At 49.9% G+C, this 27205-nt stretch overlaps 1 protein-coding gene across 11 annotated transcripts in view; it reads right to left on the bottom strand.

Moving 5' to 3' along the window:
* The window catches only part of LOC8041779 (katanin p80 WD40 repeat-containing subunit B1), a 172747-nt gene that overhangs the window by 108914 nt on the left and 36628 nt on the right, over window positions 1-27205 (bottom strand). For all 11 annotated transcript variants that reach the window (XM_042287100.1, XM_040499184.2, XM_029991423.4 and 8 more), the window contains one exon: window positions 12788-12918. In XM_042287100.1, coding sequence (XP_042143034.1) covers window positions 12788-12918 — 131 coding nt within the window. The remainder of the gene's footprint in view (window positions 1-12787; window positions 12919-27205) is intronic.

Here is a 27205-nt window from a genome sequence, read left to right as displayed (position 1 = left end):
ACCCGGGAATAAAGGAGAACCAATCAGCGTTCTACAGATTGATTTCCACTAATAGAGGTTAGGATAAAAATAAAACGTCTTTACGCGCTGCTGCCGCGGATTACTGTCTGACTGACCAAAGACTGGCGGTCGCGTTTTCCGGCGGCCACTCTAATCTTCAACAGCGCCCAAGTACACACACTACGCGGAGCTTGCGTCCTCATCATACACCGAAATATGGCGACTCGGTACCACCATCAAAAGGGCGTAGCTTCATTTGCCTCTTGACTGACGAGCGAAACCTCCCCCATAAAAGCAGACGCAGATAAACAACGATCCACGCCCAATGAATGCCGCCTCAAAGATTTGGAACGCAGCCAATGGCCCCTGCCTCGGATGCCGTCGGGGTTTACGATGGGTCGTACCGTACTTTCTCTAAATGCCGTGCGGGAAGTGGTTCACGGTGCCGCAGCGTGTGAACGAAACAGAAACGGAGGATGAACACACTGTTCTTGCGGTCGCCGTACCGCTTCGAAGGCACGCCTAAAAGTCCCGGTGGTAGCGCGAGACATTACAAACCGATACCTAGCAAAGCTCCCGTTCCCGCACAAGTGGATACAGTTTCCGATATGTTTCCCCACACACGGGTCAAAAGTACACACGTATGCACCACTTCGTTTTTTGCTTGCTTTCATTCCGCAACGAGGCTGGGGAGAAACATTTTTGTGCGGACACATAAAAGGAATCGTGAATCTCAATTGGTCCATAATATGCAGCTCAACCTCCGATTTGTAACGCCAATAAATGTAGCCACTCGATTATACCCTTTCCAGCACTTGCAGGTCCGGGGACTGCAGAGTGATCATGCCGGCCTTATGCCGCCGAAGTAGCGAAGGAATTGCCAGAAACCTCAACCCCAATTAAAATTTAAATTTTGATCTTTCTTCCGCATTTTTGTTGTCAACTATTACATCATCACTATACAGGCTATCGTGTAATACAATACCCAAATACTACTTTATTCGTTCAGGGTATAACGAACGACAATGACCGATTAAGCGATTCGAAATACTATATAGAGGCACGCGGGCGATAAAAATGGCGCTGCAAAACACAGCCGAGCGCAAAGATAATCTGAGCTCCTACAGCTTCCGAATGCCGGTGTCCTGCAGTAGCGGTCATTGTTCCTCGTAGAGCACGGGTCGAGCAAACATTTCGAGTCGTGCTTATCAACACCGGCCTGGCTTTCCTTGTTTTTTTTTTTTTTTGTTGTTTTTTTCGTACCAAGTGCACTAGCTGAAAAAAGAGTAAAAGAGCCTTGTCTCGGAAATCCTTGTCTCCGAAACATCCGAGACAAGGAAATATATGAAGCGAAGGAAGAGTACACGAGGGACACGCACAATGACGTCCATCGTTAGATCTCTCAGGGTTTCAAGTTTGATCAGGCTCGCGTATTATGCATATTCGTTAGTTTATACGGCTCTGTCAGTTTATACCGAAGCGACCTAAAGCTAAGCAAACTCATGACTACTCATAACCGCTATACTCGGTTTTCCCCTTCCCTATATGCTACAGCCGGTCCATTGTCCCGGACAGCGTACCGGGCCGAAACTCAGGCTTTCAGCCGGCGACAACGGCGCAGGTCGTTTTACGGACCTTCCTGTGCCAGTTCCCACGAAGACTCTAAGGAACAATAGCGGCCCGACATTTTTATTTTTATTTTTCTTTTATTTTTTATTTTGAGTCTTGCTTATGTTTGTTCCCCGTCACATCCATCATTCAAGCGTTCTAGCGACCGTACGCTCCCGTGGACAAATGAAAGCTGGAGAAGCCCGATGATAGCAGACCTTCGCATCGGCCGGCGGGTGGCGCCCAGGGTTGCACAAAAACAGATACACTGATTACGACGATGCGTCACTCGCTGCCATAGCTAGCTCCTATACCTTTATATCGGATTCGCTCGTACTCTTGTTCCGGACTCGGAAGGTCCCCTGTCCCCGCATTCCCATAATATCCCGAAAATCCGAGGAAGTCGGCCCTCGTACGAAATGCCCAATCGACCATCAAACCGAATTCTCCCAGATATGCAAAACCGAAGTGGCGGCCATTCTGCGTCGCTTCTAAGTGGCGGGGTGACACGAGTGCTGCATCACCGCAGGAACTCTCGTTCAATCGGTGAAAATACCCCGTCGAGCCGTGACGCAGCAGCTGGCCGCTCGTAGGTGACGTATAACAGAAAGCCCATCAGTACGACCCTGCTATCTGTGAGGTGGCTGCTGCCCCGAGTACGCATTCCGGCACCGACAGGTTGCGCTTCGAGTTTAGAAAATGGACCATCGCCCAGCCCAGCCCTTATTCAACCGGGACTAAAATATTTCATCGGAGCCTACCAAGTGCTGTACTCCCTCGAGTTGCGTGAATGCGCGCATCCGAGCGGGGCCCGCTGTCGTACGAGGAGAGGAAAGGCACCCGGAAGTGAGTCTGCGTTATCCGCGCTCGCCGGCAGGGCGGGCCGCTCGGCCGGCACTCGGCCAGCGTGATACGCTCGTCCCCCGCCTACCCTATACCGAACCCGCCGCAAATAAGAACCTCGCTCGGATCTGATAACGCACCCGGAGTTGGACGGCCAGCGCGCAGGACGAGGTCCCATCGTTTCAAACTTGCATCGCCCCGCTCGAGCCTCGAACAATCGCCTGCCGGCTCGTAGCGGGGTCTACCGAGGGATGTATAACACGGACAAAAGATATCCCGGAATACATAGAAAGTGCGGCAAGACCGTTTAACTATTCGAAACTTTCATCGGGATGATCGTCGTTGAATAGCAGTACGGTGTTGGGTCTGCGAAGCGTAAGTAATCCTTATTTTGTGAAATACGAACGATATGGCAGTCGTACCTTATTCTTCTATACATCAGGAAGGCGTAAGTAAGCACCTCCATTCGGAAGCCTATCATCCAGGAGCTAGGGAGCGCGATTCTCACACCGCATCGCTGAAAGTTGCAAATTCACAGGAGTCCAAGACCGAGCGCTAACGAACAATTGTCCCAAAGCGGAAAACACATCCGAGCGCGCAAAAAAGGCCCAAATTGTAAGGACGGAAAGTACGATGCTAGCAACCTGCCTCGCCAGAATTTTAATTTTCGTGAGAGCTCGCTTGATGAAAGTAAATGCCCGACACCTCGTCAAAAAAAGAAAAAAAAAAAAAAAAAGGACAACAACAAGGCGGGCGCGGACCTACAAATGCACCAACGAGCCTAAATCAACGAGTAGACGTAAGATTCAAAAGAGAGCACGCAGGCACGGTGGATATTGCGTCTCTATTGGACCTTCTGCCTCGTTGGATATGCAGACTCGCTTCTCGGATATTTCATCTCGGCTGACGTTGTTGACTCGAACGTTACCATTGAAATGAACACGCAGAAAATATATTATCTTGTCAACTATGTGGACAGGTCGGTGTGTCACTTTTCGGGAGGCGGGGTGGTGAGACGATGTAAAAATGATAAGTTGTTGGGTTTTGAAAGGTCTCTTGTGATGCATGCAATCCCATTTCAAGGCCAAAAAAGAAATGAAAAAAAAAAACATTTTTACGACAAAGTTGTTAATCTTTTTTTTTTTTTTTTAATTTTTAGTAAAAAACACAGCTTCTGACTTTTCGAAGAGTACAATCAATAGCACAAAACATTTGCAGACGAGGACAGAAGGAGAGGCGGCATTTGTGATAAAATCGACGGAGTGTTCAGTGCGAACACGCGCAGAACACATCACTGGTGGATTCCGCAGCCGGGAAACGCTTTACTGCTGCGGCTGCTGTTATGATGTACCGCCCTTTTGTGTTCTAAATACTAGAGCCGATGGCCTTGAACTCGGACTTTAAATCTGCTGCGAGCTCAATGCCCTTTTCTAAACCCGCCCAGCGGATTCCCAATACTGACATTATAAAATTGACTTTATGAATGTATGGGGACAATGTAGGTGAGTTGAAATCAGAGTGAAGAATTGACATCACGAATGTCACAGGTTGTGCAAGAATAAAAGTTTCGATGCGTTATGGTGACGAAGGTCGGCCGCAACACAAACGGAGGTGGCGGAACTTCGTTTGCGTTGTGGTTATTCTACTATACTGTTAGTAGCTTCGGCACGGGAATTTACAAAAGAAAAAGTCGCCCTCTCGCTCTTGTAAACTACAAAGCACTGCATATTGCATATGTGGAGGGACGATACAGACACATAAAGTCAATGTGTGTGTACCGAAAGGCTTCAGCCATAGCAACCGAGATCAAGAGTTGACCTGTCTTTCTCATGAAAAATATATAAGTATCATTATTATACCGTGAAACGAAAACGACCGGCACCAATTTAGTGCCCAGAAAGATATTTGGGATGGGAGCACAGATTGCTGTATGCTTGTAAGCGTCTATTATAATTGAAAACACCCAAAGCCGCGGTGCATTGAAACGAAAAAAAAAAAAGAAAACGAAAAAAACATAAGATTTTTTTCTGCAGTCTTGGTCAAATAAATAGCATAGCGCTCCTCTAGTCCGGCCGTGCAGAGACTGAGCATACACGAAGAATTCGGCTCCGGCACTGGGCACCTTTCGTGGCGAGTATTTTCGGTGCCGCACGCTACGCTATCAGCCCGCTCCTCTGGATAGAGGCAATGGAACCGGCGGACCGTTGGATGCCCATTGCCTGCAGTGGAAAGTGATTCTATTGTGGTTTTTCTATGGTGAACATAAAGTTAGCGAAAAAAGAGCGTCGTTCGAAAACGGTTCTTCTCCGTTGCCCGCGAGGGCGCGGCGTCGCTGGTGGCGCTAGGATCGCTATCCGCGCCTACCTGCACGCGTACGGGCAACAGAGAAGGACCGTTTTCGAACGGCGCTTTTCCGCAGCTCGAAGCACGTGGAGCGAAAGCTCGCGCGCTGCAGAACCCAGGGAGCCTGGGCTCAGTACCCACCGCTGCCCGTTTCGATCGGAATGAGCATCATGCCGGCGTGCGGTCGCGTGTCCCTACACTCTAAAAAACGCCCGTGCGTCTACTTTCCCACACAACACTCAGAGGGCCATTCACTGCAACTTACGGAGGCAGCTCAGCAAATGACGATGCCGAAACATGTTAATGGATCGAAAAAACGCAGTCTTAGTTGTGACATTAAGCAATGCAAAACGACAAGCTTGTATTGCTTAATGTCACAACTCAGACTGCGTTTTCTGGTTTAAACATACGTTTCGGCATCGTCATTCGCTGAGCTGTCTCCGTAAGTTGCGCTGATTGGCTCTTCGAGTGTTGTGCGGGAAAGTAGACGCACGGGCTTTTTTTTAGAGTGTATACTGCGTGGTGCACGTTAAAGCCCCCAGGCTAGCGGTTGTACTGCGCTGGCTAAATTTCTCATCTACAGCTGAGACAACAAACGCTCACTGAGGCTAACTCCCGGCGGTCTAGACATACACGCAACGTAATTCTTTACTCGGAGCCGGCAGAATCCGCGTCCGAAAAATTCCACACGGCCAAAGAGGTCGTTTCCACGCGCTTGCACCGCTCGTGTAAAGCCACGAAGAAGAAAGCGCCCTTCCCGAGTTTAGAGGTCACAGAGTTACCTCGCCTTTCGACACGCACACGAGAAAGCCCTCGTATATCCGTCGGAAGTCAGTTGAAGGGTCGCGCAAACACATCAGGTGGTGTCCCGCCCCGTTGCGGCTTTCAACCCCGTTTCTCGATAAAAAAGAGAGTCGGATAACGGGCCCTAGGGTGCGATAAGGAGACGCGGTCTTCCGTATTGGTAAATAGAGTGTGCGGAAACAGCTCAGCCAAGAACCACCGCGACGTCCCGCGCACTCAAGAACGCCTAAAGCTCATCATGCGCGCGCAAGTAAAATAGCGAAGGTCAACGCGACACCACAGTAAAAAAAAACACAAGCAGCGGGAAAATCCGGATACATTCAGGGAGCGTAAAACAGTCGACCAAACTGACCGAAAAAAGAGAAAAGAAAGAAGCACGCAACTTTCGTTTTCGCACTGCACAATTCAAAACCCGCGCTTCCCGTGGCTTTGAAGGAAGGCCTGGACGGATTGGTAAGTGTCGAATTAACGTTTGAGTGTGGCAGCAAGGTAGCTAGCTCAATGTGACTCGGTTTGTCTGAAAGCTTCGGTCCAAAAATCGGGTGAGCTATTTGAAATGACTGGCGCTGAAGAACTTGGGAACATCACGATTTCAGCCAACGACTTTCCGGAGTTCCGAACTAAGAGACCCCCTATGGCAGACCGGATCATTCCAACCATCAGCCTAACGGCGCAGCGCTGGAGGTTTCCTCAAAGATTAGCGTACCCCCTGGTACGACCGCCCGTTAGCGGCTCTATTATGCGGGTAACAGTTGAGGCGAACACATCCGTCCGGCCTTCCATTAAACGCGGTGCTATCTACGCCATCGCCGCGGAGCACTGTGAAAAATGCATAAAGCTCCACCAGAAAGCGACCACGAAGCTGGGAGAAAGACCTCGGCAGAACGGCGGCGGAATTCCAGTGATAGGAAAAATCTCCTTGGGCTCCTCGTCATTTCAGTTCTCATTCCCATTTATACATCGTGCCTGCCATCCTATTCAAAAGGTATAGACGTGAAAAGCCGCATGATCGAAAGACCAACTTTCCGGGTATATTTTCGGACCGCGAGGACTGAAAATCGCGGCGCGGGCTCGGTGAGCGAAGAGCTCGCCTAGTTGGAGAGCGCTTCGGCTTCGGACGCCCAAGCGGAGGCCAAGATCAGTCATGCTCCATTTCTCAATATTCGCTCCAAAGCCGCGGGGCGAAAAATCCAGGAATCGCCCGCAGAGCGTTCGAGCGCATTTTCTCCGTCGGTGTGTACACCTTTCGTTTACAAATTCAGTGACTAGAGTGCTCAGCACACGCGTGTTGACTTCGTGGGCACCGGGCAAAGGCTCGTTATGGGAACGGCATACAGCAGAGCCCTGACGAACCGCATGGTTCAGTCAAACGCGAATCGAGTGAAGCAGTATTTTTTCTATCACTGATCACTGAGGGTCACTGCAACCGAGTCACGTGACGCTTTGTTCTGGCAACTGCATTCTTCTTTCTCGTAATAGCTTCATCAGTTAAAGCTGCATTTTCTTCTATGGAGAAGAACGCTTAGGACCTCACACATCTAGCGACGCACGGCGTTACACTGTCAAACTGCAGCGATCCTGGGCTCAAGAATTCCGCATCAAAACGCACCAGAATGAGTCACTGTCCTAAAACAACAAATGGCAGTCCAGCCCCCAAACGCAAAGAGAGGCACCGATCTAATCGATGCTTCTCACTTTCTCGTGTTGTAGGGGAGGTTTTTCGGGAGAGCGATCGGGAAAATTACTGAGGGCAAAGACAAACTCAAGTCTGCGCACAACCCGAGATGATTTGTTTTGTTTCTGGTGCGCACTACACATATTTAATTCGTGCAGGTTCGCTGTCCCGTGTGCGACTCCAACTCGTTTACACAAACACGTCAACGGCTCGACTGCGTGAATGAAGGAGCGCCGGCGGAAACCGGCCCGCTGCAGGTTCCCCCGCCACTGAGGACAGCGGAGCGTCAGACGCACGTGACTCCGCTAAACAGCCTCAGGGAAAGGTTAGCCACACGGGTCGGTCACCGCCAGCTGCCTTCCTACACCGTGGACACGGGTACGGGGTCTCAAGCGCGACTGAAAAGCCCCTTGCGACGCACGCGTGCAGCCAAAGAACGTCCGAGTCGGAGTGAGTTCCGCGATGGTCGCGGCCGCCGTGTCTTCCACGCGGCGCAGTAAGACTGAAAAAGCACACACGGCCTGCCTAGAACGCGAGATAACTCTGACAAGTTTCAGAAAGTGTTTCGATTGCCCCACAACCTACTCTGTATATCACGCTAAGGCGAAGTGAAGCAAAGTTTCATTCGCAGTGCGCGTATACTGGTCGTCCAGCTTCCGGTTCCAGTGGTCCATCACTGCATGTCGGCGAAGGCAAGTCGAGGAGCCCGCGTTCTCGACTGCCGCGCCAGTCTACCGCTCCCGTTCGGACACTCGGTTAATGCGTTACACCAAAATTAAAACAAAGAAACAAGCAAACAAACAAACAAATAAAAAAAAATAAAAAAAAAATAAAAAAACTACGTGCGGCGAGGTTTGGTGCTAGGAAAGCGTCAAGTAGGAACAAAATAGCCGGTGTAAGCAGTGTTAACGAAATAAGTGCGCTGGAGAGCTGGGGGAAGTTTACCATGACGATTTTAAAGGGACCATAGTATGATTTTTCAACTGCTTCCTTAGCTTTAATCCTCAACTCAAAAGCGAAATGAGAAATCAAGTGGTCGTAATGTGCTTGGACACCGGAGTGATAAGTGCCGCCACGACATTTCATTGACCAGGAACGCGAATTCAAATGTTCGTCGACGGATTGATTGTTGACGAGCGCATACGTCCCAGTGACGCAGTGCTCGTGTCCAATGCGTGAGATGGGTTCGCCTCACGTGCTCGGGCACCGCGGATGCATCGCGTTGAAAAAGCGGAGAATTTTCGGAGAGAGAGAGAGAGAGATTTTTTATTGCACAATGATGGCTCTAGGTACGAAATAGTCTGCTATATTTTAAAATTTTCGTACCGAAAACAAGTTTTAGGCTTTCTACACTCGTGCTAAACAGTGTCCCACGCAAAGGTTTCTGGACACTGCTGCCACACCCAGTTGTACAAAGAGGTCACGCATTTAATTGAAGCCGGAAAGAAGAACTTGAAAAATAACATCTGAAAAAGCCCGCAGAGGCAACCGGCGTTTCGCAAGAGACGTAGCTTTTTCAGCTCAGTCTCTCGGGAGAAACGTCGGGTGCCCCTCGACGGCTTCCGAGATGTCCGTCTTCAAACCCGAGGTTCGCTAAGCTTGGTGTGCGCTTTCTTTGCTCGCCGAAGTGGCAGGCCTCGGGCCGCCCGGAGGTTTTTTCATCGCACGCTGAGATCAACGTTTTTGCAAACAGCGAATTGCCGCCTCGGTGGCTGCGAGGAAAAACGCCGGCCTACGTTTCCCCCAATCGTCGGTCTTACGTGCAACCGAGATTTGCACAAAGTCAGAAAAGCCCCAAGTGGTCGAAATGAATCCCCAGTCCTCCGCTGGGGCGTGCCAGGCATACTCCCAAATCTGATTTCCGAGCGGCTAAATGGTTCGTAGGTGGACTCGGGGTTCGAACCCCACGGGGACCCGAATGACCTCACGTGGGCGAGCACGGATAGGTTCGAAGAGCGGCTCCCCGCGCCCCGAAGCGTCGGTTTGTCCGCGCGCGCGCAGCACGCGCCGCTCGAGACGCGAGGTGCTCCAGTGGGGGCTCCCCTCCCGTCGTCGTCCCACAGCTGCGACCGCCGCTTCCGGGTGCGGCCGGAAAACACCGGCGACATCGGGAGGGGGGAACGCCAGGTCGTCGAACCCGGCCGGCCAGGCTACCTGCCGCGGCTGTTCTCCCGCGTACGGAGGGACGAGAGCTCACGCGCCGCTGCCCAGGCCGAATCAGACGGTCGCCCGTCGCTGGACCTGTTGAAAGCTGGGCCACGGCAGCTCTGCCGACTCGATGCCGTTCGCCAAGTTCGGAAAACGAGGGGAAAATGAGGAGCTCCCCCAGTTGCCCACGAGGGCCATCGACATGTCAGCCGTCCAGATTTCCCATCTTCCATATCTCGCACGGCGGTCCCGAAGGGCCGGGCTGATGAAGGAGGAAATCAACATTCAAGAAACGATCGGAAATCGGACACCGGGGACGCTTAAGAAATGAAAGACGCGGTCGACACACTGTCTGCATCAGTTCTAATCGCGTACGGTTTTGTTCCTTTTTTTTTTCTATTGCTGTGTGCACGTCTAAGGAAACTGCTGGCTTTATGTATACACCTCGACGAGAACAAATGCCTAATGAAAGGCCTTCCTTGCACTTTTACATACAGCCGGGGGGGAAAGTTGCCGAGAGATATGGCTGGGACGGTCATTTCCAGTGTTCGATTTCTAAAGCGAAGAGCACGCACCTGCACTGCATTTCTAAACGCCACAATTGTGTATAGAACCAGTTCTTGCGGAACAGGTTCTGCACGTCTATAAAGTAGAGCCTTATAGCAACTGAGCTCGGCGGAGCACGTCAAAAGCTGGGAAGTTGTTGTAGCTTTCCCAACGCTTCAGCTGCTTTTTTTTCTGAACACGCAGTTCTGAAGTGCACCTAAGGTAGCGTGCAGATTCAAGTTCCAAGCATCGATGCAGGCATGGCGGTGGGTGCTAAACAAAAACGAAAGTTAAAAAAAAAAAAAAAAATTTAATGGGAGGTTATAGAGTCGGTACCGTACAATAAAAGAAGCGAATGAATGGACCTAGCCGAACAGGATCAGGCCAACGCTCCGCGAGAGAAAACAGCGGGCCCGGCTCCGAAATAACTCTCCTTTCCGGGAGACTGCGTTTCTGAAGACACGTCAACCTGGAATTCGAAACCCGTTGTAATAATCCGCCCACCGCGAAAAGAAAGAGGCGGGGGGCGCTCTAATTTGCTTCAAAATGGCCAAATCCCGCTGCAGCCTTCGCCGCGTTCCAGCTCCCACCAACAGCCGAGTGAGTAGTCCGGCAGCCGAAACTCGCAACGCAGGCCGAGGAGAAGACAGTCAAGGCCGCGCGGAACGAGCTTGCACTGCTCGAGCGAGAGCCGCGCGGGTTCGATGGAACTTCGGCTCAAAGAACGCAATTTAGTCGCGACCGTACACGCTCCGGCGATCGAAACCGCCGCTGCTCCGTATCAAATTCTCGGACAAAAACCGGTACCGATTCCCCGCGCAGTGTGTGCCACCCTCAATATTGCGCGCACACGCGCGCTCGCGCGCGCGCGCGCGCTGCTGCTTGATTGCACGCGCGAGTGTTGAAAGAAGGAAAGAAAAATACGAGCCGGCGATGTTTCCTCCCTTTAGCGTACCCCGACGCCTTGAGCTTCAACAAAGGGACGAGGAATTCCACGCGGTGACCGACCAATTCGCTTTTCCTCTTGCGCCTCTGGCGAGAGACGAACTCGAGCACAGGATCGCTCCTTCAAAAAAGCTGGACGCGATGTAAGAAAGAAAAAAAAAAAAAAAAAAGCTATATGTATAGCCGAGGTGCGGTAACCGATTAAGGGACCGGAGGCCCCGGGAGACGGGGAAACGAGGTCGCAGCCTGGACTTGGCCCCAAATGAAGCGCGGCGCTTTCCCGGCCAACGCGACTGCGGACACGCCACAATATCGCCACGGAGCTACCGAAAAGACCGGAGCGCGCGGGTGCGTGCAGCTCTCGTGACGCTACGAGCTTCCCAAATCCACGAAAGTGGCGGCTCTAACCACAGGCACGAGTTAGCCCGCGCTCCATGCTTCGAAACGCGTCTTTCTAGCGCGAGCTTTCGTTCCGCGAAAGGACATTGCAAAGCCGCTACCCGGTGTAGCCTTTGCTGCCCCGCAGGCTTAAAGGGATGCTGAACCGAAATATGGATTCCACAAAACACGCGGCAAAAGCGTGCAACGGGATGCTGCTAACACCAAAACATCTCATATACAGCGATATCTCGAACGGATGGCCGTATTTTACAAAAAAAGAAAAAGAAAAGAAAAAGAAAAAGGAGGCGCATTTGACAGGAATGTTCACGTCATGTTTCTCCGAGAAGGAGAGGGAACGGCCTCGCCTCTTCTCCGCCTCGCCTCCTTGAGGGAGCGAAACGAAGAGAGGAGGAAACGACGTATCTCTACGTCACGCGCCTCGTCGGCCTGGTTCGATCTCGACCTCTTTTTCCAAAAAATACGGCCGCCCATTCAAGATATCGCCTTACGAGTAGTAGGGATTGTAGCGTCCCGCCCACACCTCCTGCATTTTTTTTTTTAATCCAAATTTTGGTTTTCCATCTCTTTAAGGGTGAATGGAGTGTATTCAAAAAGGAAACCCGCCAACGACCCTTTTGCAAAAATAAACGAGACAAAAAATAAGATGCAAAAGTAAGTAAAAGGTTAGTACTGATGGAGGAAGGGACGGACTTACCAATAGGCAGAATAGGCAGTTGCCTAGGGCGGCAGATTATTGGGGCCGGCCAATATGTGGCCACCTCCAAATTAATTGGCTTCTTTTTTTTAGTTTAGCTTTGAATTTAGTTAGTCAGGAAATTCTACTTCCAAATCTAGCTACTTTTGAAACTTTCAACTCCAAACTTCCCATGGTCTCTGACCATGGGGAGCGGGGCTTTAAAGGGAAGGGAGGCACTGTTAAAGATTGCTTAGGGAGGCAAAATGCTAAGTCTGTCTGCCTTTGGATGAAAATACTGTCAAAGTTTATTAATCACGACGTACGTTTCGAGCGGGGGCCACTCTTTATCAGGTGAAATATTGACAATTCGGGGGGGGGGAGTCTGAAGTGTATTTTGGAGAGACTGAAGAAAACTGTTTCACACTTCGGGGTCATTTGCAATGTTGTGTCTCAGTAGTATACAACCGCGCACGCTCCTAATTCAACCACGACGCCGCACAGACGCACTCAGAAAGTGGAACCATGCGAACAGCCGCGACCAATGCCCCGTCGAGATAGATTGGCGAGCGTTCCCGCGCGAGCCGCGTCGTGTGTCGGCCCAGCAGCGCCCGGCGTTCCCATTCCGCCAAAGTCCTAGATGGACGAGAATCGAAGGGGGAAAACGCGGTGCCGCGCCAAACAGTTTCTGCGGAGACGACGGAGCTGGGCCGAACGCCTCGGCGCCATGGGCCAAACTCCGACGTGCGCAGAGCCCCTCCCGAAGAAAAGGACACCGCAAGGTGGGACGGGCCACTCACCATGATGCAGTTGGTCTTCCCGATGGCCCACAGGTTCACCTTGTTGTCCTCGCCTCCGGTGACCATCACCCTGCCGGATTTGCGGCCGATCGCCAGACACTTGACGGTCGAGCCGTGAGCCACGAACTCCTCTGTGGGGACGAAGAACATGACGCCAGTCAGTTCAGAGAAGAGAGAGAGAAAAAAAAAAAAAGGTTCGTCAAGGCAGTTCAGTTACATGACCGCCGATTTTGTCGGACACCATCGTTATGATATCGATAGGAGGCACGCAAAAAAGGTACCCGTGAACAAAGAGCAGCGGTATTGTGATCCCCAAACTGCAGCCCTTCGTTGAGTACTGTGACCCGTTGTTCGCTGTTTCAGACACGTTTTCACCGATGTTACCGGCTGGAGTTGCGTTCGTACATGGCTAATACAGTAAACTCCGATTTATTACGCCGATTTACGGCGAGAATGAACACGCAAAACAGGACACGTCCCACTTCATTCGGTCCATTTTCGTCAGGGGCGAAGAAGAAATTTCGCTTTGTTTTTGTGAGGTTGGTACCTACCACCGCGCTACCATTTCACTAAAAACTTCCCCGCGAAAAAAAAAAAAAAAAACGAGAAAAACTTACTTTTAGTTTACAAAATCGATAATTCAGTTATTAATAAAACTATACAGAATGGGCATACTATACAACGTTTTGGTACAAACCCACCGCGAGTACACCAGAAATGGAAAACCAAGGAAAGAAATCGAGGCGCAATTTACAAAACGGAGATCGCGCATCGCAGCTTACTGCGGCGAGAAACCATGTGCTCAAAAATAGCCTCTTCTCCCAAAGCGCGTCCAGAAAGCCGCTGATACGGCGCGGAAGGTGCAGCAGGCCAACTCAACTCCGTAATTGCTCTCTCAACAATACCGTAAGACGGCTCAGACCTAAAACCACGCAAAAATTCCCATTCGAGGAGGCCGACACGGAAGAATGGAACTAATCTCGCGATACAGAAATAGCGCACAAAGAGGGGAAATTTTATATATATATATATATATACAAATCCCGAAAAAAAAGCACTAAGAAGAAATGATAAAAAGCCAACCTCTCCCCCCCTTCCCCCCCCCCCCTCCCCAAAAAAAGAAAAAAAAAATGGCCGCAAGATGGATTCAACCAGTTTCTGCAAAACGAGAACCAGATACTGCGTCCCACGCAAGAACGTGGTCTTCTATCGTGCTTCGGCTGCACGTTGCTTGCAGTCTTAACTCACGCACGGATGCTCTCGATGGTGCCTGAGAAGCAGCCTCGGGGGCAGTGTCATGGCTCGGGAAGGCGGACACCAAAAAAGAGACGCACCGTCGTTTGTAACGTCGCCGAAAGACGTGGGAAGCTAGACGAATAATAGCTTCGCACAGCGACAAGCAGGTGATCACATGAGGCAGTCTGAGGACACCGTCTCATATAGTCATAAACTGAAGACGAAAACAAATTTAAAACCGCTTTTTTAATTTATTCGATCATTCGAAACTAAACCAGGGCACCAGAGTCTCGCTTAATGCCCATAAAACGAGAAACGCTTGTCTTCAAAAACGCCCCGGAAAAAATCAGGAATAATCAGGATAGCCGATTCCTTTTTCAGAACAACTAAACTTAGCATGTCGCCGCTCACTCATAGAGTTCCCAAGAATTGCAAGTAAAGCGGAAGCAAACCACTCACGAGCGATTGCGAGGGGCAACGCGCAACACCATCGCGCATCGGAGGACAGCTGTCATACCACACCCGCGACGGGAACTGCTTTCACGGTTCAGATTTATCCGGAAATCTTAAATTTTTAGAGTCGTTTGTCGACAAATTTAGTATTTTCCTTCTTCTGCCACGATCGCCTTCTTTTTTTAAATTTTGACGTGCATGATTTGTCGGCATTGTAAGAGAACGCGAGAGGAGTATTTCGAGCAGTCATCTGATCAAAGAGAGGCGACACCAAGGCGTGGGGTGTAGCTAGTTTAACCTCGGACTGTCAAAGAGGAGTAACTAAATTAAACGAGGATACCAGAAAAACAAAAAAAAAACAAAAAAAAAACGAGAGAAACTCCACTGTAACGCGGGTCCTCTCGCTACCATATTTATTGAACATAGTTACCAGCGTCACCATTCGTAGTCCCCCTGCCTCGTGCCTCTTAACTACGTCAAAATTCATTTGCGTTCTCATGTACACATTGCGCTTAGTGTCCTCTGTCAGAACTATTGCATATTGCCAGCATTAGTTTTATCCTTCTCTTTATAGTCTTTTGCACTGGGCGAATGTCCCATATTTCCCAAGCGCTCTCTTTATGCCCGGTGGGTTTCCTTGGTCGCAATTTTTGTGTAAGGTCAGAATTAGCTAAACACTAAATTTCAAATTGAAGTTTTGAAGTATATACATTGATCCACCTTATGGTGGTGTTTTTACTACTTACTCTAACATTTTTGTGTGTGTGTGTTGAAATGCTTATATAGGCTCGTTCATTTTGTTTTTCCTGTTTAATATTTTTTTCCGGCCATCGAGCCTGCGGAAGATCCCTCATCCGGCTCCTTATCCAAAAGGTTTGGACACCCCTATATATCTTAATATATAAAAGTCAGTAAAGATGCAACTTGAGAGTGTTCAAACTTTACATCACCGTGATTTCCTTTCTTTTAATAATTAAACGAGACTGCTGATGGAGCATAGTTATGCGAACAAAAGCAAAACACACACAAGTGCAGAAGAAACAGATGTGTGAGGTCGTGAAAAAACTCCAGATAGTACGATACAAAAGAACAAAACAAAACAAAAACCGAAATGTCCAGTCAGGTTTCATCAAACAAATTCCGAAAACGCACTATTCCACTTGCTGCCGCTCTCTGTACAGTGAACACAGGAAGCAGCCAGTATTGACCGCAATAGCCTCGATATCGTTAGGGGGGTCAGTCGCTGCTGCTGCAGCTCCCTGGGAGAGGCACGAGGCAACGGCAACTCGCGTGTCAGGCACAATCATTACACAGAAGCGGAGCGCCGCATCATCCCGGCGGGGTGTAGCGTGAAGCAGTTTTGCCCAGCATGTGTCAATAGGGACGACAAGGTTGCGAACAGTCAGATTCCTTGTATCGACAACAAAAAGTCACATATGTGTGTCGTCGTTAACGGGGTGTTTCAGTGGCCGGACCCAAAGCATTCCCCGCAGGATATTTTTAGATCAGGTAACTTCCGAATGTGCGATTAGATTCCTTTCAACTTTCATTCAGTGAAAAGAGAAGACTGCAGTCAGGTGTTTCTTTTTTTTTTTTTTTCCTTTGGAAAGAAAATCTTGAATTTGATAAAGGATATGTTTCAGTGAACGTTGAAGATTGGCTCAAAATTAAGAAATCAATCATTCGGATTCTTTTTCAATGTTTTTCTTTACTAATAAACATTTAAATGGAACGAACACGGAGGGAATCGGTCAGCGCACTTCATAGCTGCGCGATTCGGAAGTTCGAAGCGAAATGCTTATCCCATACGCCCTTCCTAAAGCGACATAAAAGGTAACGACCAAGCCCCAATCCCGACCTCGCGTAGAATGATCCCAAAGCGGCAAGCTGTTCGGAACCGACAGGTTTTCCTTATCTCTTCGTCCTGGTCCGTCATCACGTTCGACCGAACATTTCCCTGGCACTGTCCAATACGCGACCAGGTAGTTCAGAAGAAGCATGTGTTATCCGCACGCTGCCACGCAACTCCATAAAAAAAAACGGCACGCCGCCAATGTACGTGTAAGAAAAGCGTGGACACCCCCGACCTTGTCGGCAGCCAGAAAAGGTCCTCTCCGGAGCCGTCAGAAGAGCACAGAGCGCCCGTGCACAGAAAACAAAAATACTAAAATAAAAAAGCGGGGCAACGGCAGCTCGGAGAAGCGGAGGAAGGACGAGCGGTTACGATCCGACGCGGAGTGCCAAGGTCGCGACGACTGACCCGCATCCCAATCCATAGCCTCTCGGGACAACTCAAACCCGGGGCACGTTCCCGTACGCTCGTACACGAGTTGGTTTCGCCGCAACAACGCCTAAGCGGCCACCCAAGGCCCGCGGTCGAGCGTAGCAGCGCGCGCGAGCGGTTTTCCCCCCCCGGGGCTCGAGCCCGGGCTCGTCCTTGACCACTCTCTGGGGCCGCTGCCCAGAGAGTCAAGAGAGCTCGCGTCGTCGACAAATCAAAAACGCGGTCGAGAAAGCGCCGACACCGAACACTCGGTCAGAACAATTAGGCGCCGCGAGTGTCGAGGGGCCGATTGACCGGCGCGCGTCGGGGACTCGCCGCGGGGGGCAAGACTTCCTTCCGGAATCAATGCTGCGACCACGGGCCGGAAGATGCGCCCCTTGAGGACAGGCCACGAACGGGGACCCGCGACACCTTGACCCAGTATGTCGACTCGCAGTCGAACAGGGCAGCGATTCCTGGGCGCTTGCGGACAGACCGCCTCACTTGCACGACCACGGCAAAAACGCCGCGGGTGTTCCCGCAGCCCGGGGCATTCGCCGAGGGCCGTGCCTGGCGGGGCGGCGGCCAGCAACGGTGCATCGATCGCCGTGGCCGAGGCCACGCCGCTTGAGCGCCGCTTACCATTACGGCACTAATTAGACGCGAGTGTCAAGGGGCATCGCCCCGCTGCTACCGGCGCAGGTTCGCCGCGGGCGGGAGTTCCCCCTCCCCAATTAATGCCGAGTCCGTCCGTGCCAAAGAACTCGGAAGGCGACTCGATTTCCGAAGGGAAAGACAAACAAACAAAGCCAGGAAGTGGATAGACGCCTGTTCTCGAGTCACGCAGGTGGGAGACACTGCAGGTTTGTGTGGAAGTGACGAATCCGAGAAATCGGCAATAAGATAAAAACCAACAAAACTCCCCAAGAAAGAAAAAAGCTATAGAATCGCCACGAATCTACATGGGGACCATTCAGGAGACAACTGCAAGGCATCTATATCCCTCTAGATGTGTCTTTATTACTCTTCTTCCCAGCAGTTTCGTCACCCCCCTCACGAATGAGGCAAAGTCAAATTTGGGCGTTTTACGTGCCAAACCAGCGAAGGGGCATATGGCATGCGTAGGACTGAGAATTCATTTCGACGGGGTCTTTTGGCGTGCAACCGAAAGCTGTGTTACGCGGCGCCTTTTCCGCAGTACAAGCCTCCGTCAGATTGTGGGCACCTCGGAAGATGATTCGAAATCGCAAACTGGGGACCCGTAGGTCGGCACTTTCGACTCCGAGGTGGACGAATGAGAGAAGACAGAGTTGGTTCCGTTGACGCGCACATAAGTCATTTTGAGGATGCCATTCTCACCATACAACCGATAAATGGATGCCAGCGGACTGAGTGGTCTGAGAGTGCAGCTCGAAAACCGCGATGAAGAGACATAGGCCGATCCCAGGCCTTCTTACTTCGCGGGGCGGACGGAAAAGGCACGGACCCTGCGGCGGCGGCTGTCACCGCGAGATACGCCTGGTGAACTCTCCACGCCAGAGCTGTTTTATTCTTGGCGTTATGGCGAATCCTAGCTTTATGCCACTCTCAGCCCGCCTGGCCCGGCGGCGTCCGCCCGAGCTGTCAATCAGCAGAACGGCCGGCTAGCCCTTTCGGCGAAGGGGCCACGGGGAGGCCGAGCGGGCTTGGCCCCCCACACGACGCCCCAATTAAATGGGCCCGAGTCACGTGCGGCCCAACCCATCCGTCGGCGAACGTGCACAATGAACTCGCTTTCGCCTCGTGTAATGCTCCATCGACGGAGACCGTGCCACGCTGCAGTGTACAAGCGTACCGCAACTACAATCGGAGGAAACGCACACACACACAAAAAAAAAAGACGCAATTCTACTAACGACTGAAACAGAGATGACGTCGGTTCGTGGAATTACCTACACCAATCGGCTATACAGTAATACAATTACCGTATCAAAAAAATAAAATAACTTTTTTTTTATGAAAGCGATCGAATATTAGTGTATTTTATATTGATTTTTTGAGGCAAAAGAAATCAATCGATAACTCCGACCAGTCACGCGAAGAAACGATCCTAAGTAATGCTGCGTCATAAACGTCTTATCGAGCGAAGAAAAAAAAAAACAATTCAACCTTTTTTTTTTAAATTAAATACAAAACCGTGACTTTACAGGTTGATATGGAAATCACAACAACAAATACTTGTTGTGTTGCTGTCCTCTCATAAACGTACAGATGTGTTGAATGAGTGTTGGTTTATTTTAATATTGCTACTTGCGGGAAACGTCGTAACTAATCCGGGACCGAGTGTTGAGCTGTTGCAAAAGCGCTAGATCAGTGGTTCTCAAAGGAGTGTCCGCGGACCCTTTGGGGTCCGCGAAGGCATTCTAGGGGTCCGCGATGCCCTGCCTCGTCAGTCTAGTCCGGCAATAAAAGTTGTCTTTTCTTTTTTTAGATTGAAGAGAAACACTAATATTCGGGTGAGTTTTCTTATGTGTATGTCAATGAGCAAAGTCTTCACACTAGCCCTTTGTTATATCCATTTATTAGATCATTATCATAATTAACCTATAGCTCCCCCCCCCCCCCCTCACCACGAACGGCGTCCTCCATCATCGATCCACAAGGAGTCCGCGAAACATCAAGAACCACTGCGCTAGATAGTCAGGAAGAGTTTCGTCGAGATCTCAATGAATTAAAACAAAACCAGACGAGATTACAAAATAATAAATATGCATGACAGGAACAAAAAAAAAATAGATAGACTAGAAGAAAGCATTTGGACATATTCAGGAAACAAAAAGGAACCGCAGACTCAATTAAGGTTACTGTAAGGATACTAGAGCTCATAATGTAGATCAGCGAAAGGAAATAACAGACCAACTAGAAAACAAATATCGACATAAAATATCTTAAGAGTATTTGGACCACCGGAGAAAGATGGTGAAACAATTTCAGGGCTACAAACAAAAACGTTTTGAACAACAACGTATTTACTAAGACGCTTGAAGTCACCGTATACCTCAGCTGAACAAACTCGCTATATTGGGCGGAAAAAACGGACCCCTGCAGTCCGGTTTTTATGAAATTTATACATTCTAATGAGAAACGAGATGTTCTAAAAAAAACTGCAAACAACTGAAAGGAAGCAAGTTGTGCGTAAGCTGTGATTATGCGAAAGGAAGTGACTACGAGAAAAAAGCTCTGGGAAAGCGCGCGATGCAACAAGAGAAAATGAGACAAAGTGTTCCTTGTTCACGACAAGCTTAGGATCAATGGCCAGATGCGTTACTGGAATAGCGAAAACAATACAAGGTGTGTGGACCTTGATAAAAAGAAAGACGACCGGGAATGACAATCGCAGCCATGTTTGCAATCTCTGTTGCGAGTTATTACCTTTAATGCCTGAAGCATTGTAAACAAAGTAACATCTTTGGAACATAAGAGAATCGTACATAATCCTCACATTATTATCCTAACTAAAACTTGGTTGTCACCCGAGGTAACAAGCGAACTTATTATTCCTCCAAACTATAAACTGTTCAAGAATGATAAAGTATCTCGTGGAGGGGGTGTTGCTGTTATTGTAAAACGCAATATCACTTGTTTACCATTAGATTGTGAGCTGAAAGAGACGCTGTTTTGTAAAATGTCATTGTGTAATGTATCGTTTGTTATTGTAGCTGTATATATTGTGCCGAATGCTCAACTTGAGTTTTTAGAAAATCTAAACATTCTGTTATGCAAAATATGTAAACAAAACCACTAAACTAATTATGGCCGGGGATTTCAAGCTTCCTGGTATGGGCTGGGAGCTTCTTTCTGCTGGACATAACCGAGATTACAAGCTGCGAAGGATTGTTTGATATAGCGTTTAATTATTACCTCGATCAAGTAGTTCGGGAATACTCAAGGATTACGGAATATTGTAAGACAATATGAGATTTGCTATTTTTGCCAGAAAATGTAAATAATTATTCTATTGCATTAACCGAAGGCATATCAGATCATCAAACCGTTTCCCTTGACGTAATTCTGCATCATCAGAGAGTGAAGCGTCCCACCGCAAAAACTAAGTAAGTTATTTAATATTGCAGATGATGTTACTATTCTCGACAATTCGGAGATGTCGTTAGACGTTTTTAGAGACCTCTCTTTTACTCATAGTGTTAACGACATGTGTATTTATTTTTAAAAAAAAATGGTGTGTTACTGCATTGCCAATTCCTTTCCAACACGGGTTAAAACAATAAAAAAAAAAAAACATAATTCATGGATTACACCTAAGATTATATTCAAAACAGTACGACTTAGGTTGGACTTATCAACGACAACTCAATCGGTAAAACCTTTCCACGATTTTGCTTCTGCAATGAACTCGAAAACACAAATTGATGTCCTAAGTATTGATTTTTCGAAGGCACTCGATCGCGTTTCGCATAAAAAGCCAGTAGCAAAACTAAAACATCTAGGAATAAATCAACATATCATTAGTTGGACCGAAGCGTACTTAAAAATGGATCACACAGTTGGAATTCGAGGAGCCTCATCAGACTCCTTAAGCATAACGTCTGGAGTGCCACAGGGGTCTGTGTTAGTTAGGACCGCTAGTGTTTCTTCTCTATATTAACGACATCACCAGAATGATTACACCTCCAATAGAAATTACCCTCTTCCCAGATGACTGGCTTATTTATTCACCAATCAAGACGTCTGACGACCAAGTATAGTGTTAAATCAATATCCGGATCAGATTGGCCAGTGGTGCCTTCATTGGCAACTTAGCTTCAGTAAGCCATCACACACCCATATCACTAATAAAAAGAACATAACCTCTTTTTCAGTATCAAATTGGACATATAGAACTCGACTGGCAAGCCTGCCTGCCACTGACGTCACGGCACTGAAAAGTGCGGGAATGTCGGTTTCTGCGTCATTTTCATTTGCCGCTTTCACAATAACTTTTATGAATTTCCCGATACAAAAGAGCATACCGGAAAGGGTAAAGGCTGGGAATTCGTGAAATATATTTAGTATGGGTAGCTCGAAAAATCGCCGGAGTACCCCTTTAAAGAAATAAATTCTAGATAAACGCTCAAAATACCGGAACAAGATTATCACCAATCGAACTGCTACCATCTAAAAATAAAAACCTTCCTACCCTTAAATAATAATAATAATAATAATAATAATAATAATAATAATAATAACTCCACGGGAATTATAACAGCTTATTGCCTCGTCCTTATGGCAGCTCTCCCCTATAATTGTAAAGAGTAGACACAACCGAACTATAGTTACAGGAATTATGTGCTCACATGCTGTTTATAAATCGTGCCATTTGTTTGTTGCAAATGTAAGAATGAATTGAATTGAAACGGGGCGCATATCACACCAAAGCGAAGCACGCGCCAAAACAAGAATTCCGGGCCAGATATAGCGTTACGGTTTACGTTGTGGGGTGTTGCAATGGTGCCTACCTGATGGCGGTGAGGGATGCAGGGCACCTACCACACGCGCTTTCCTTCCTGTAAGATCTGCGAGGACGAGAGGTGTCCTTGCCTTCTACACTGACGCCGGGTATCGCTGAATAAGAATACCACTCTTATTCACCGACGAAGGTTCCGTTAACAGACAAAACGGTAGATTCGTGCAATCAGTCTTCAAGTAGCTTGCACAAGCTTAAAGGCCGACGAACAACGAGAAAGAGAGAAACTCAATTCCTCCTTTCCATTCCAGAAAGTGACTCCAGCGGGGAGTAGCTCCTGTGGGGAAAGGAGGGGACAAGAGCGTGAAAGGAAATGGAGAAGTGGGAACCGGTTTTCTTTCTGCCAGAAGACGATTTTGTAGGTCGGCCTTTAGCGTGAGGCGCCTCAGCGATAAGCATCTCGATTGCTCAGAAACGCCGTGAACCGGACTGCAGATACCAAACAAGCATAAACGCCAAGTTACGGGGTTGCAGATTAATGTAGTCAACCTCAGAGTAGAGCACCGATGACGTGAAACATCAGGATAGTCCAGCGAACGGGTGAACCTAACGTCAAACGTTTTGTGCCTCCTCTTTTTAGTTCTTTTAATTATCTCCGCTATCACCACAAAACAAGGCACGTTCAGATTTCAGACCAATCTACTCATGTAGCACGTAATAGAGACGCCGCTATATTTTCTCGCCTTCTTCCCAATGGCTGGAAATCCAACAAAACTGCCAGCGCCGGACCTCGTGGATTGGGAGAGTGCTTGAAGTTATGCGGCTGGCGCGTTGTGCGGCTGATGGCGGAGAAGTTGATTCCAATAGCAAGAATATTGTCAAATGAGTTCAGAAGGCAGTTTGAATGTTTACGCAGATCGCTCCAAGGGCAAGCTTGTACCGTGAAAAGTGTTACGACTCATTATGCGGGGAATGTAGGCAACTGATCGCACTACAGCGACAAGCGTATCAACGAAACTACTCGAATTCTTGCCATCGTCGCAAAGCTCCACCGCGTATGATACCGCTCTTCAACAACAGCCACTCGGCTCGGTCCAATTCTAGGTACACTAATAACAGCGAATCGTGCCAACGAAGGCAGGGCCGCGTTCCGCACAGGCAGCCGCGCGAACGCGCGCCAACGGGCAGCACGAGGTCGTCTGCTCCCGAGAGTGCCCGCAGACGTCCGAGAACACGGACTGACAGACCGATGGGGGGGGGGGGGGGGACGAAAACTTGAAGCACGCCGCGCTCGCTCACCCCAGCCGACGCAGTAGGCGGCATCGTGCAGATTCAGCCAGGGCATGCCGGTGTCGAGGCGCGGCGCCGCGCAGGGCAGGGTCCCCAGCGGGGCCATGGGCACCGGCGGGTAGGCGGCCACCAGTCCCGTCGTCATCGGCGCACGCGACGACACGCTCCCGGCGCGCTCCGGTTCAGACTCCTCGATCACGGCGCGCGGCCCATCGATCCCTCCGTACGCCGCGGGCGACCCCTACCTGTCCGGCCGCGCGTTCGCCACATCGCAGCCCGTCCCCGAAGCCCCGACGCCACCGCCGGCCGTGAACCGGACCCCTTGTGAGCGCGCACAAGGGGAACCGACGCCTTCCTGGCTCGGTCGTGTCTCGAGGCTCGGGCAGTCGGCACACGGTGTGCCCAGGAAGCAGCAGCCCGGAGAGCACCACCATCTGCCGAGCGTCTTCCTTCCACGCGCTCGGGGCCTGCGGGCGGCGCAGAGTGGCGGCGGAAGGCAAACAAAGGGCAGCGCGGCCCCGCACGGAGCGCGGACACGACTTCGTGCACCGCGGGGACGCGGACGCCGCGCCCGAGCGTGCAGAGCGGGCAGACCGGCAGGTCGTTCGCGCCTTCCTCGCCAGCACGCCGCATCCACCCACGCATCTGGTGCTATCGCAATGGATCCGACCCGGCACTGGGGCGCCATTAGGGTCACATCAAAGTCGCTTAGCAATTTAGGCAAACGACGACGATGAACGGGGCACAACATCAGTCGGCCGAGTTACATGCCCGCCTTAATGCGAGGATATGTTCCTTCGAGGGAAGACCAGTTCGTGACGGGCTCCTTACACGCTGCCTGGACGGATCGGACAAAACACTCCACGCCAAACAAGAAGGAAAAAAAAAAAAAGTTTAACGTTTACTTCATTCGCTTTCATTTTGTTCATCACTGCGGACTCAGCAGGCTCGAGTGATAAAGGAGAAGGAAAATTCAAAGCAGAAAGTTAAGAACTTTTTTTTTCTGATCTAGACCACAAAAGGACCAGAACCGAGCATTAACTATTACCATAGCACAGGAATCATAGGATGAAAGAAAGAGAGAGAAATGGCACGTTAACCGAGTACCGGAGGTATTTTAGGGTGTCCCGCAGTGCCGTGCTCGTGATAGAGATCGCGTCTTGGAGCAGGCGGATGCAAGTCTTACCACGGCAGACATGAGTCGGTGTGCACTATATCGAAGCCCAAGAAGCCAAGCCATAAAGCAAAACTGGAGGATGTGGGGATTCCTTCTCCCTTCCCCGATGGCCGTGATAACGGCCACGGGTCGGAACGCTCGGCCTTTGCCGTGAGCTTCGACCTGTTCCGTGAAGCGTACGAGAGTCCCCTGTCTTGTACCCGGAGACCGTCCTCCGTTTCCCCAATCGGATGCGGCTCACGACCGAGAGGCCAGGAGGTTTCGCCTCGTCTTTTCCAGCTTTCGGGATGGAGACTCGTCCGGCGACAGCGAAAGTGATCGGACGTGTTGTCGGCGACCTCCCCGATGCTTCCCCGATCTTGGCTCTCCAGAACCCCGTGCCTGGCAGGTAAGAACCTTGCTGGCGCGGGAGGCACTTTGGATGAGGACATTGTAGTCATTTTAGGAGAGCGTCTTAATAAATGCTCTTAGACTCTGTCCTTACTCTGGTACGTGTGTCTTCTCTTCCACTATATTCGAGAGAGTGGGACAAGGTAGCGATCACTGGCACCGACGGAGGTATTTCATCGAACCGACCCGCGGTAATGTAGCCCTAAACGTCGGCTACATTGCCGCGGATATGTGGAATTGCGCTACTAGGTTTGACGTCTCCTTTGAGATCGCCGTCACTGTTGAGATATCTCTTTGGTTACTTTATCGGTACTTCGGTTAGTAGCTACAACCCCACAAGGAAGAGTCCCACTATGAGGATGACTAACCCAGGCTGATAACCAAACGCGCACCAGGGAGCTCGACTGGCCTTACAGCCTCGTAAAAGTTTGAACAGAACCGGCGCAGCCTTGTCAGATCCTTTGAAGCTTTCTTTTATTTCCAGGCAGCGTGTCCATGCACGAGCAACAGACGCTGTTATCTCTTATTCGTGCAAGTCCACATTCGCGTTTGCTCAAGACTAAGGTAACCAAATGATCTGCTCCCAGTGCAAGCTGAGACGAATGGCAATGTCTGGAGAAATTAGTAAGACGGATATAGTGAGTGAGTTACGGCTGCAGGGAGAGCAAGTATGAACAGAGAGCGCGACATTTCCCTTTGGCGCGGAACCTTTCATCGGCCCCACAAGGTCAACATCTGGACGCGAGGAAAGCGTCTGGTCAAAACTATAGTAATAAATTTAAAAAAAAAAATGATGTCGACATGGCCGCTGTCGCTACGCTGATTCTCGACGAAATCCGTTAGCATTTAGCGCAGGGGTTCCGATTCAGCCAAGAATGGAGATTCCAACCTCGCAACGGCTGCATGCCTTCGGAGAGTGTTCTCCCGGGCGTCGGCGGTTTCGGATGCAGCCACCCCAGGTTCCTTCGGTCGCCGCCTAGGTCCGCATACTGTTCGTTCGTGAAATGTACATCTTACACTGAAGTATGACAAAAAGGAAGCCTCTTGAACTTTCGGACATTGTGTGAGCCACTTTGATAGGTGTAGTTGCCACCATTTTATAGCGCGAGCGCACTTTCAAAGTGGCCGTGAGATAGCAGACGGCACGACAACCGCGTCTCATGTCGCCCCGTCCCATGCAAGGGGGAAAGAAAGCGGACTGAATGATCGAAGGAACGAAGCGAGAGAGCACGGCGGGAACCGCGCCGCGGCTTTCACGAAGCCAGTCCAGTCGAAACCACGACAGTCCAAACGAAAGACGGCTCCATGACCCAAAGCAGCAAAGGAAGACTTCAGTACCCCCGTTTGTCGCACCGCATTGTTGACCACCATGCAAAAGGAGTTTCTTCGTCCACTTCACGTCTACCGATAAGGTGTGTCCTCTTATCACTAAACGAACTTTTCGCAGTTCACGTGCTACTCGGAAAAGTTCAGTTCCCTCGGCGTCAAAACAGCCCCCATTGTCAGCCCCAGTAGCTCGCAGTGCATGGCTTGGGGCGGCTCGGAGTCGGGACCTTATCTCTAGCGCCAAACTAGGTACAGACGGCGATTGCAATGAACAACTACCAGCAAGCTACTGAGCGCGATATGGACGGCAGCGCATTGTTTGTCCGGGATGTCACATGACGTACACGCTCCTCGAGCTCTGGGGGACTTAACGCGATAACGAGGCAGCCGTGGACACCCGCTTGGCAGCTGGCCTGGACCCACGCCACAACTTAGGCTCTAAGATCCTAGGTTCTGCATCAGGTGGGTCGCAAAATCAAGATCACCCAAGTGAACATGGCATGGAGAGAAACCTGAGCAGCAGGTCGGCAAAGCGAGAGGTGATATAGTATACGCCCGACGGCCCAACCAAGATTTCACAAAGCGGAAAAAAATGGTTGGATATTCAAGTTGTAAAGAAAATGATGAGACACCCTAGGACCATAAATGCGCGCGTTTTTGCGATCGTGCTTTTATGGTGCAAACAAAATCTACGCGCATTCTACAAAAAAAAAAAAAAGAAAACACGAAAATTAGCGTTATGCATGGCTCTTTTCCCTACTAAAAGCGCGACCGAACATCGCGCCACGAACCTCGTATCTCAGAAAACGGGTCTGTCGCGATATTCAGTAGCACGCATTT

Source organism: Ixodes scapularis, unplaced genomic scaffold (assembly GCF_016920785.2).
Source record: "Ixodes scapularis isolate PalLabHiFi unplaced genomic scaffold, ASM1692078v2 PGA_scaffold9__187_contigs__length_104089568, whole genome shotgun sequence".
Lineage (NCBI taxonomy): Eukaryota > Metazoa > Arthropoda > Arachnida > Ixodida > Ixodidae > Ixodes > Ixodes scapularis.
This window is presented reverse-complemented; position numbering and strand designations above follow the sequence as displayed.